The 12,687-nt window shown below is 37.4% G+C and overlaps 1 protein-coding gene across 4 annotated transcripts; it reads right to left on the bottom strand.

Moving 5' to 3' along the window:
• Positions 1-378: 378 nt before the first annotated feature.
• Positions 379-12,475, bottom strand: LOC139152463 (pre-mRNA-splicing factor 38B-like). 4 transcript variants are annotated; one of them, XM_070725581.1, is made up of 8 exons: positions 12,337-12,475; positions 11,247-11,444; positions 8,725-8,793; positions 7,337-7,488; positions 6,886-6,946; positions 6,187-6,309; positions 5,639-5,886; positions 379-4,247 (listed from the first exon to the last, which is right to left on the bottom strand). In XM_070725581.1, the coding sequence occupies exons 2-8, from the start codon at positions 11,442-11,444 to the stop codon at positions 3,680-3,682; spliced, it is 1,419 nt and encodes a 472-aa protein (XP_070581682.1). In that variant the 5' UTR covers positions 12,337-12,475; the 3' UTR covers positions 379-3,679. The 4 variants fall into 4 exon arrangements, with proteins under 4 accessions (XP_070581682.1, XP_070581683.1, XP_070581684.1 ...); XM_070725582.1 differs by having other exon boundaries at positions 11,247-11,459; positions 12,337-12,465; XM_070725583.1 differs by having other exon boundaries at positions 11,236-11,459; positions 12,337-12,461.
• Between the last annotated feature and the right edge of the window lie 212 nt (positions 12,476-12,687).

The following is a 12,687-nucleotide window of genomic DNA, read 5'->3' as shown; positions in this document are numbered from 1 at the left end:
TTCACAACTTCACATGCTGGGCAGCAAGACATGGGTGCCTTTGAGCATTGTTATGTTATGGAGTGACTGTGTTCATGTGTACAGATAAAGAGCTCCAGAAGGGTATGCTACAATGGGTCTGCAGTTTTCATCATCTCATCCAAAGTTCCGACAACTCATTTTTGGAGTTCCTACAGCATTCACACAATTTCTCTCTACATGTTTATTCAGTTTCCAATCAGATAAATAATTTCTGAAAAAGCAGCAATTTTTACTAACATTTGCTTTACAATTTGCATGGGAATTGTAAAACAAGATGATAATCATAAACTTTCAGGAATGAAAGAAAACAACTTCCACTGACCACCATCGAAAAAACTTGTACACACTGAACACAACTTATGAAATTGACAAGACATGTTTATTTACCAATGGAAGCATACTTTACATTGACAAAAGATGAAAATTGGCCAAAAGACTAGCAAAGAACATGAATGATAAATGAAATGGCCATCTTTTATTGAAACCACAGGTTTATGTGGCCTTTAAGAACAAGTGTATCAAAATAGTTCTATGTTTTGACATGGTTCACTATATTACATACTAAAATAACAGTATCAAGCATCAATAATTTTCTCAACACAATGAGTGTTTTTTTTCTTCATATTCTCTTGAGATCAACTTTCCACAATTATCTAAATCTGTCTAGTGCACATAATTAGCAAGACCTTTCAAGTTTGGTGTTGCAAAACTGAAGTAGTAACCAAAGGTCAAATTCACATTCATATGTATATCTGCCTTAGGATGCAGTGTGATCTCCAAGTCAATTTGATACATCTGGGACACTCTCACAAGGGCATCCCTTTGACACAAATATTTTTCACATTACACGTAACTTGTGGACAGTAATTAATGATTGTGCCTGTACTTACATGAGACTGTTTAAACAGAGGGCACTATATGTCAGTATTTTCAAAATTGCTACTTCATAAAATAATATCCAGGCCTCTTAAAACAGAGGTATATTATTTGCAGTTACTTAACATATGGAGATGAGAACAAGGTGCAATGAATGGCCTGGTAATCTGACTGAAATCGGATAACACTACCCAGTACTGATATACAATGGCTACAAACTTTACCATGCAAAACCATGTGGACAAACGCGTATGGAAATACACATATTGCAAAGCACCTTTGCTCACATGGTTTTGTTTATACCATGGTCCATTTGAATTCCCTTTTTAAGCTATTTTGTAAGTATTCAATGTACATTTGGATGGATGTACTCTGGAAATATTACTTGGAAAACTATTCAGTTTTTGTGCACAAAGGGCATAGTATAATGAAAGTGTACTTTGAACCTAAACAAACAAGTTGACCCAGCCATGGTTATCGTACAAGCAAAACAGAAATGAAAGTAAGTTGTGATGACGTCTAATATGTACTAAACATATCCAATAGATACAAGACATTAGAATCACAACAAATATACCGGTAGTCACTTTCTCCCTTTCATGTACGCTGGTAATGAACAAAATTTTAAGGGAACATTACTATATTAATACAAAATTGTACACATGATGGATTTTATATATGAACACAACTGACATCATATTACAGAAATTCTGAACACCTATTGCTTGGTGACGAAAAAAAAATTACCCATAATGCACTTGAACTATTTTTTATTGGCACATAGTATTATTTAAATCTTTTCCTGCCAGACAGTAATAACTGTATCCCTTCCCCATCAGCCAAGTCAGTAAAAAGCAGTATTGAGCCAAAACATGACGTATTTTCACCGACTTGGCTTGGTATGTTATAGCATCTTTTGTCCAAAAAAAATCAACTTTACAGTATTAAGTTTTCAACAGCCTTCAAATGTACAGTATTATGTTAAAATACATCATATGGAATACGTTGTGTTTCATTAATTTTAACCATCTTGACCTGGTGGTGAAATATGGACTTGGCAGGAAAAGGTTTAAATGTGTTCATATGAAAGGCTTGCATTGTATTGATCCAACTTACATGCAAGGATATGAGTTTACAGCCCTGACAGAAACTTGCAAAACTTGGTACAAAGGCACACATCAAATCGAAGTACAAATGATATTTTCTGGAACAATAGTGTTCACAAACTTCTTTGAAACCTTTCCACCATTCCTGACCCTTTCAACTCTACATAAAATGTGGAAGTGACAATGTTTTCTCCAGCCGAGGGAAGGTCCTTGGCAAAGGCAAGGGTAATTCCATACAATGATGTACTTCTCCATTTGACCGAGCAGTGTCTTGACTCAAGAAAGCAAACAATATTTATGTTGCATTACGAGGTGAAATAACTACACATCAAGCAAGTGTACATCGTCTGCAGTGGTTGCACTGGCGAAAGTCAGTGTTTTTGTTGTCTGCAGTGGTTTTGCTGAATATCGATCCACAGCCATGCCAAACTAACCTACGGCCACAGAGTACAGCTTCTGAATAATGCAGTGAGAAGACATATAGCTGTAGTGAAAATTCAGTTACATAAGTTGAAAAATCACACTGAAGTGACACTGGTGATGTTATTTCACTGAAAGCACAAGTTACATGTATAAGCATGAAATCCATTATGCAATGCCCAGTTTGAAAGATTGGATTTTTTGGAATTGTCTGAGATATGAAATAGTCCTGCAACAGAATTTTACAAACTCAACTACAATGCACTTTGTCTACAAACACTACACATTTTTTTAAGACACTTGGCTGACATGATGCAGAACGCACGGTTTTTGTCTGTCCACTTATCTGTCAGTCCACATATAAGATTCAAAATACAAGAATCTGTATTTACATAAGTTCGAAGGATATCATAAAATAAAAATTATTCAATCAAACAAAAATATATGAAAAGTACCATAAATCTGACTCAGTAAGCGTGCATGGACTAATGAATCTGTATCTTTGGCAGACTACTAAGCTATTTTTCAGTATATTTATCACATTTGTAAGACACTTGTATGGCAGTTTATGTCAAATAAATATATGGTACAAGAGATGTTGTAGGTTTTTCAAATCACTAGCAATGTTGATATATGTAAACTTTTTGTGAAGCCTAAAAATCTGCATCATTCAAAAAATTGTTACTTCCAGCTTTGGAATATGAAAGCCAAGCTTAATACTTGTGTGTGATGAAACACCAATTATCCTGACTCCATCTCTTGATTGTATGTATATCCAGGTCCTGTCAAGTTTACATTTTTATTGTGATCAATTGTCTGAGCAACAGGGTCCTAAAACAATATGGGGTAACACCCAGGCAGTCCATAGAACCAGCAGGGTCCTAAAACAATATGGGGTAACACCCAGGCAGTCCATAGAACCAGTGGTATTGTATCTAATTGAAACTCAGAACAATAATATTAATCCACCTTTCAATACAGTCAATATATGCTTAGTTTCTTTTCTTGATCAGCAACTTGGCAACAGTGAATAAAAGGTAACACAAGACAGCTCTCTCCGTACCTACACACATGTACACGTAATGCATATGGAAGATGTCAAGGTTGGGACTTATGAAACAGGACAAAAAAGAGGAACTTAAAAATACCTAACCCTTTCCTACCAAATTCTCCCCTCCCAACATATATATTGTTCGTACAAAATGTTAATAATCACACAATTAAAACATACACCAAGAACTAATTGGGGAACTTGATCACCTCTCTTCAGAATTAAATGTTTCTGGACTTTCAGAGTACCTGTCATGGCGACTTTTCTTCCTATGTTCACTGTTGTGCTTTGACTTGTGTCTTTCTTGGCTAGTGCTGCGACTCCTATTTCTCTTGTGTTCTTTTGATTTTGACGAGGACTTTCTACTTTCATCACCTTTGTCCTTCTTCCTCTCAGAATCCCTGTGTTTCTCTCTGTGTTTTTCTCTGTCATGTCTATCTCGACTGCGGCTTCTCTTTTCCCTATTCCTGCTGCTTTCCTTGATTTTGTGGCTTCTTTCCTGACTCCGACTTCTGTGTCTCTTTCTTTCTCGATCTCTACTCCGACTGCGTCTCCTGTCGTGACTTCTGACCGGACTACGACTACGCCGCCTGTCCCTTTCCTGGTCGCGCTTCTGTCGCTCTCTCTCCCTTTCCAGTGCAGAGGCAAAGTCTGAGTCTTCCTTCCTTCTGGATCTGTAATTTTCGGGACTTCTGCGGCTCTCTCTGCCCCGAGAGTCCCTATGATCATGTGATCGACTCCGATGTGATTCATCACGTCGTCTTATTGGTGACCTGGAAATCAAGCAAAACACTTACTTATAGGATGGCACACAAAACGCTTACTTTGCAAAATAAGATTCTTGATAAATTGGTCACTGTAAATGACATAGTCCCCACTTTGTTAATAAATTTGGAAACCATTGACTGAAAGCACAGTGAAGTGAGTTTGATCAAAACATATGCGGGAAATAGCTGAGAAAGGATTAACATCATGTTGATGTGTGTGTGTGCTGTTGATGTACCAATTATAAACAGAATTAGTTTAGCTAACTTTGTGCGATAGTTGGGTATATGAACAACTTCAACCTACAAAGGTTGAAAAGCCGTAATATGAAGTCCGAGTGATGATTTGGGATATGATATATGTCTGTAGGTACTGTACTATAAATTATTAAAGTTTACAAACACAATGGTAAAATGTGACTTGATTTGAAAGTACTGGGGTAAAGGGAAGTATAGGACTGTTACTTATATGTGTTAAAGTTGCTGTTGTCATTATGTTTGCACACAGCCATGGTACATTAAGGTAGAACGCACCTCGGGGACAGACATTCGGACTCTAAAACTTTTACAATTCTCTTCTGATATACCACATGTGGGTGTTCATTTTAAAGCTCTTGGTGAAAGAAAACTTTTCACCGGCCGAGTTTTTTGAAATTCGAAAATTTTTATTTTTCGCCATAGAGTTAACACAGGGATGGCGGTCATTTTGAATTTCTAATATCGGTAAATCTTGGGTTATTTGTTTCTCTAGTGCCAAAATTTGCACGGTGACCCCCTATTTTTATTCTTGATTTTGAAAGAGAATGATTGAAAGATTCCTTGAGGAAAGTTAGAGCAAAAGTTTAAGTCTTTCACTTTCGAGGTGCATATTACCTTAATGGAGAAATATAGATGGTAGTGTTCATGTTCATACAAACAGGCACTATTGTCAGTTTTATTCAATCAATGACAAGGTCTTAAACCTACAATAACAACATCAGCAAGATTAGCCCCAACATAATAATCAATGACAATCATATGTAAGTCAGAGATTACGGAAAAGTGACCTTGTGGCAGATCCAGGTGAAAGTGAAAAATGTAAGATTTGCATGAAGTTTTGATAAAAAACTCAGATTTCATCACAATTTGAAGTTATCTGATTTATCTACTATATTACAAGTTTCTGAGCACCAACTCAAATTTTTCAGCTTCAATTAGTGGGGACTAAAAATTCATGCGACTCCACTTTGTTAAGCATCATAGGAAACATCATCAAAATAGCATTTACAACAACCTCTTTTGACTGAACATTTTCTGATTAAAATAAAAAATATCTGATTTTCCATAGTATGAAATTCTAATCCATGCATTCCTTCAAATGTGTGGTAAATAATAGATAGATGGACATACATCATGCATACCTGCTCTGCCTCCTCCTGATATCTCTGTCTCTATCACGGTCTCTGTCTCTATCACGGTCTCTGTCTCTATCACGGTCTCGGTCTTTATCACGATCTCTGTCACGCTCTCTGCTTGGGTGTTTCCTCTCTCTATCTCTTGATGCTACTCTCTCTGCCTCACCCCAGGACACCTCCTCAACTGGTACGTGCTCCTTGACTTTGTCTACAGCAACAGGTTGCTTCCTGGGTGGCATACGGCGCTCAATGTCCTAGTGTGAAAATGGAAGTGTGAAGATCAGCTATGAGCAGCAACAGGGCAAGATAGTATAAGATTATATGCACATGACATGCTTTTGGAAGGTACTGTACCTGAAAATGTATTTCTGCTTTGGTTCTCTGAGACTGACAGCAAGAAAACAAACTTGCATAATGACTTTCTATAGAAAACACTGATGAAAAGTGCCATTCTAACAGAGAACAAATAATCCACAGGCATAAGATGGCAAACTACTTTTTGACAACAGAGATGTATAGTTATATGGCTCCTTTTTTGGATTCAGATCACTTGCCTTCATTATTGGGACAGGTATTCTTGGAAATAGTGTTGAGAACCATTCCAGCTTTGTCAGAAAACATCTGAGCATTTCACCGATGGTCATAATACACCCTGAACCTGCCTTGACATCCAGTTCCTGTATGGGAAAAATCGTGAAGAAAACTGTCAGAAGCATTTCTCATTCACAGTCACCGATGAAAACTTGGCCTTTGATCAGAAAGGATTACAAAGTTTAACTTTATAATTATGAGCAAATGGAAAAGATTTGACCCTGCAATGGTGCCAAGAAACAGTAAAATAGAGTAAAAATGGATAGTTTCAAGACGTAAATCTTGGAGTCTGATGTTTCATGGCTATTTCCCATTCAAGCAAACACCCTCTGAAGGATGGTTATCATTCTGACTGGTGCTGTCCTCAGAAGTCAACAGCAGAAACATTGTATGCCTTGGCATAAACACAGAAAATGGCTTGTTGTACTTCCCGTGAAAACAAAATTACAGATCTTTACCCTGTACTGAACTGAGGTGAGAAACAGTGCGTAACAATTCTCTCAATTTAACACATTTACGGGCTTTTCCTATTAGTTTCAGGGATTCATTATTGGATAAGTCCTTGGCGTACATTCTATGAAAAAGACAAATTCCTTGCATCACAGAAAAACTCATAACAGACAGCACACAATAGCAAAACCCATTTTCTTGTCATAGCCTACCTCTTCGTCATCTAAATACTCTTCGTACCAATCCCATAGGTCTGGAGGCGGCTGAGTGAACCTGTACACCAAAGAAAATTTAACCAAGAGTTTATTAGTATGGCAAAAGATACAACGATTATGTACTTCACTTTTCAACAAGTAACATCTCTTTGAAAATGCAATGATATTGTAATTCTCCATTGTAAGGCATACACGTTAACAGAGCTTCTCCACCTTTCAGCTTTAAAAGAAGTGGCAGCTTTTGAAGTATACATGTACAAACTGCAAGACAATGTAAAACAACAATTGCCGCTAGAGTAATATTTTCTAGTCACTTTTTGAACTGACTTTTCATTTTGTACATACCAACAAGGTCTGTGAGTGAGAGCCCGGTTCATGTACAGATCTCCTATGCTGAGAGGGTTGTCATGTGCTTGCTTTTAAGGACACCCCTGACCTAAATACGCACCTGATATACATGAATCCTAAAGCCCTGATGTAAGGAGAATCTACGTGTGTTATGATACCGTTCACCTGTTTGCGGGTTAACTTCAGAGTAAAGAGCTTGTACAGCAGGCAGAAGGCTGACGACACAATACCACCAGTTCCAACTCCCCTTACCTGAAAGAGATTAATACTTCATATTAATCGCAAAAGTCTACTTTCAAAGTCTGACATCAATCGCAACATCAATGGTGCAGTTTGCCCTCTAAATCACTCTCTTGGAATGGATTTCAGAATTTCTGGAAATTTCATTACATTAGCCTTGAACCAGTTGGGTATTCAATGTTCAAGTATGAGAGGAAACGTTTGTGAGTCAATGGCAAGCATGGTTAGCCTGGTGAAACAAACTGTAGTGTTGGTGTAAAAGAAAGTATCAGGTCAACATGCCACAATGACTGATTTCACCAATCATCTACTCCATAATGGTAAGTTGAATTTTTCTTAATAGGACTGTGGTGAAAAGATTGGTGAAAAAACTGTGTCAGTCAGATTCGTCAGTGGATGCATGATAACATGCTTGTACTTAATGACAGTAAGACTGAGGTTATAAGATTCTCCTCTAAGTTTGGTAATGGTAACCATCCACGAGAGTGCGATGTACAAGTCGGGGGTGTCAGTGTACATTCATCATCTACAGTGTATGACCTTGGTGTCACATTTGATGCTTCAATGACCATGACATACCATGTTGCAAATTTGTGTAAAACAGCGTCTTTTGCTTTATGGAGGATTAGTAAAATCCGAAATATTTTAGACCAGGGATCAACAGAAAAATTAGTCCACGCTTTTGTTACTTCAAGGCTTGACTACTGTAACAGTCTTCTTTATGGACTGCCAAATTATCAAATTAATAAGTTACAGGCTATTCAGAATGCCGCTGCACGATTAATCACTAAAACAAGGAAAACAGAACATGTTACACTATTACTTAAGAGATTGCACTGGCTTCCTATAGAGAAACGGGTTGAATTTAAATAATTTGTTTGACTTACAAAGTTTTAAATAATATGGCTCCTCCGTACCTAAGAGAGCTTTTACAAATTCGCTCTTCTGGCCGCACTCTTCGCTCTTTTACAGATGGAGCTTATACACTTTATCAGCCTATTGTTAACACGGCTTTTTATGGAGACAGGTCATTTTCTACAAGTGCTCCAAGGTTGTGGAACAGGCTGCCTATTTTACTCCGTTGCAGTGAGAATTTTAACATTTTTAAATCAAACCTTAAACTTTTTATATCATACATTTTAAATGCCTTTTCACTTTTTATCAAGTTATGTACAGCACTTTGAGATGTGTTTACATGGAAAGTGTTTTTTTCAAGAAATAAATATTATTATTATTATTATTACTTACCCCTCCACACATTCCAGTCTGCCCAGCTGTTTGTCTGCTTCCTTTCTCCCATGGTTCTAAGTGAGCCACCTGCAAAAAGTAAAGGGATTGATGAACGATGTGTATCAAACAAAAGTGATGCCCTAACATGTCATGATATATGCTGCAAACACCTGTGCTGGTGATGTAGAAACAATTGTAGGCTGAGATTTTGACAAACAGTTCTGTTCACCATTGTAAATCATATTACACAACAATTATTTATCATTGAGATTTTTAACAAAATATTCTTCATGTGTCTATGCCTAGATGAGAAACAAACAGGCCTGACAAGGAAACCGATGACCTCCTAATCAATGATGCTCATTTTCTGAGCTGGAGTTTGAACCAATTCAATTCCTTGTCTTCTTCAGATAGATGATGGTGACCAATTTGATTAAAACAAGTCATCGTTGATGACCCAGTCCCCGCTTGCTAATGGGTACTTTGATTACAGGTTCTGTGATAAAAATACTTTGATACAGATGGCACTCAATGGCCAAGAATGAGTTCCATGGTGATGAAAAACATAAAACCAATGTAGGCCACTATCCTAAAGGTCATTTAATGAGTCAACTGGGAATTAGTTGACAGGATATGTTGCAAAACATTTTTTCATTCTATCCTAACACTAATAGATAACCGGTACCATATTTCATAAAGTTTAATGTAGTATTTACAACACTATGAGATCAACATCTGTATCAAGTTTCATCAAATTTGACGTTGTATTTGTGGATATATCACTCTAATTAGGAAAGTTCATTACATATGCAATTACAAATTAATTAAAATGACACTGATAAATGTCTTTTTCACTGTTAAAGCAATGTGAGCTTAACATCTGTACAAAGTTTCATGAAATTTGATGCAGTATTTCTGACATATCAACCTAATTATGAAACTTCAATAATTGACATGATACTGCTACATGACGTGAAACAACTGACGAGCATGTATGAAATAGGTCAATGTCCTTGTACCAACTTTGAATGATACTGGTGGAAATACCGGTATGTCTGAGTTATGGCTCAGTACATGAGAAAATCGTAACAAATTTGCCGCCACGCAGCGATATTTGATCTTACTGTTTAAAAAATCAATAGTATATGTATTACATAAGTCAATGTCCAGGTACAAACTTTGAATAAAATCAGTTGAGACTTGCTAGAGTTATGGCTCTCGACATGAAAAAAAAACATAACAAAATTGCTACCATGTGGCCATATCAGACCATATCGAGAAACAAATCAATGTACTTATGTATACTATAAGTCAATGTCCTTGTACCAACTTTGAATAAATTTGCTTGATACATGTCTGAGTTATTGTTCAGGACATGGAAAGTCGTAAAAAAAATGGCCACAAGGCGGCCATATTGGATCGTATCACAAAACAATTCAATGTGCATAAGTATAAGATAGGTCAATGTCCTTGTACCAACTTTGAATAAAATCAGTTGAGATATGCCTGAATTATGGCTTTGTACACGAAAAAATCATAACAAAATGGCCGCCTGGCGGCCATATTGGATCATATCACAAAACAAATCCACATGCATATATATGACATTGGTAAATGTCCTTGTACCAACTTTGAATAAAATCTGTTGAAACATGTCTGAGTTATGGCGCTGTACATGAAAAAATCGTAATAAAATGGCCGCCTGGTGGCCATATTGGTTCGTATCACAAAACAAATCGACATGCATATATATGACATAGGTCAATGTCCTTGTACCAAGTTTGAATAAAATCGGTTGAGATATGCCTGAGTTATGGCACTGTACATGAAAAAATCGAAACAAAATGGCCCCCTGGCGGCCATATTGGATCGTATCACAAAACAAATCAATGTGCATATGTATGACATTGGTCATTGTCCTTGTACCAACTTTGAATAAAATCGGTTGAAACATGCCTGAGTTATGGCTCTGTATATGAAAAAATCATAATAAAATGGTCGCCTGGCGGCCATATTGGATCGTATCGCAAAATAAATCGATGTGCATCTGTAGGTCATAGTGCTATGCCTTTGTGCCAAGTTTGAACAAAATTGGTTTGGCAGTGTCTGAGAAACTGTTGATGACGGACGGACGGACGGACGGACGGACACACGGACGGGACCCAATCTATAAGTCCCCGCCAGACTTCGTCCGCGGGGACTAATAAAATGTAGGAATGGTGACATGATGTCATCTCTACTCTTGGCCATTCCCTGTTGACTACCTCTCTTGTGGCAATTAATAGTAAAAGAGACAATGATAGAATAAGTGAATTGGAAATGTGGCCACCTTTGTATCTGATTTCATTTAAATTTATAGGTGACTAGAGTATCCTCTTAGAAATGATAAAAGCCGGAGATACTCAGAAAATGATATTCATCAATGCCTCATAACCGTTGGTAGATTTCCTTCAGTAATATTACAGTCTATCAAGTTTCACACTCAGAAAGAAAGGAGAAAAATTATATAGAAACTTCATGGGCACTGACCTTCCACTCACCTTGTAGTAGATTTCATCAATAACTTCATGGTATGTCTTCAATTTGAAGAGTTCATTCTTGAAGTACGGGGATGACTGGATATTGGTTAAAATCAGTGGATTCAAGTTCATGGTCTTCTCATTGCCCCATATCGGCAATACATTATTCTTCTTGTCATTTCTCTTGGGTTGCCCTTTGGGTTGAGTGGAATCATCCATCTGGGTGAAAATACCCTTGAATAGTTAAGATAAACCTTTTCAAAACCAAAGAATCGTAATCTCATTTCTTCTGTCTGTTAAAACTAACTTACTTTGTGCATGGAGGTAGTAGACTATCTCCATGCTTTGTGTATTGGCTTGGGCAGAATTGGTTACTGGACAAAACGACCCTATTCTCACCTCTACCCGCCTCAACTCGACCTCTTTACCCCTTGACAGATCTGTTTTCAAATCATTCATACTCACTTGCGTTGACAATTGTTCCTTTCCTTCCTATAGAAGGACTGTTATTGAAATACCTAGTTCTAATCATGTATGGAGCTCAGACATACAAATAATTGTGCCCTCGGGAAGACGTTATATTTTTACATATTTTTTATTAGTTACTGATAGCATATCTTCTTCGTACGAACTACGCAGCAGTAAATAGATACGAGCAACATTTACAGAAAAACAACACTACCACTTAGTGTCACCGCGTGGCATCCACAAATTTACTAACGTGACGTTCAAAGACTCTTGATCTTACAAAAGGCAACATTCAACGTTCGACGAGTATTGAAGGGCTTCAGCGTGGCACGTGATGTCTACTCCAATAATCGTAATAACTGAGAGGGACCAGTACACATGAACAATATCCTGTGTTATACGGTGGTATCCGGGAAAACAAATTAGATAACGAGCGTTTGTCAGACAATGCAACGAGAAGCATCAGTTCATATCGCTGAAATATTTCAAATATCCGGTCTTCCCTGTCGCGAAGAACGCCGTGAACACGAACTTGACATAGGATTAGGAACTGAAATGGATGAGGGAGAAAATCCGATGGCTTTAAGTAACACTTCCTGTGATCACCTTCTGAGAACCACATTCTCATTCCTTTTTGACTTACCTTCCAATCGTTCGGTAACTCTGAAGTTTGAGTTCAACAATACAGACCGAAGTAAGAGCGGCGATTTCGGCGGTTTTTCGAGCGTTACGAAAATTAAAACATGGCGTTGGGTCTGCTGCAGTGCACGCTGGGAACTAGCATGTTTGGAAGTGGTCACGTGACGAGACGACCTCTTGGACATACTGGCTTTACGCACTAACCTGTACTATTGCACAGGCTCGAAGCCACAGAGAAAATTCGTTTTCGAAACGTTTTGAAAATGAAACTGACATCTAATTTTTCTGACGACTATACAAGATTTGAGGTCAGGCAAATACTTTGAGAATATAACCTGAAAATAATAGTCAAAAT

This window comes from Ptychodera flava, chromosome 16 (genome assembly GCF_041260155.1).
Source record: "Ptychodera flava strain L36383 chromosome 16, AS_Pfla_20210202, whole genome shotgun sequence".
NCBI classification, from domain to species: Eukaryota; Metazoa; Hemichordata; class Enteropneusta; family Ptychoderidae; genus Ptychodera; species Ptychodera flava.
This window is presented reverse-complemented; position numbering and strand designations above follow the sequence as displayed.

Coding starts and splice junctions, on each gene's coding strand:
- LOC139152463 (XM_070725581.1), bottom strand. CDS start 11,444: ATGGATGATTCCACTCAACCCAAAGGGCAACCCAAGAGAAATGACAAG. Junction 8,794..11,246: donor TTGATGAAATCTACTACAAG/GTGAGTGGAAGG, acceptor TACTTTTTGCAG/GTGGCTCACTTAGAACCATG. Junction 4,248..5,638: donor ATCAGGAGGAGGCAGAGCAG/GTATGCATGATG, acceptor CTTGATTTCCAG/GTCACCAATAAGACGACGTG.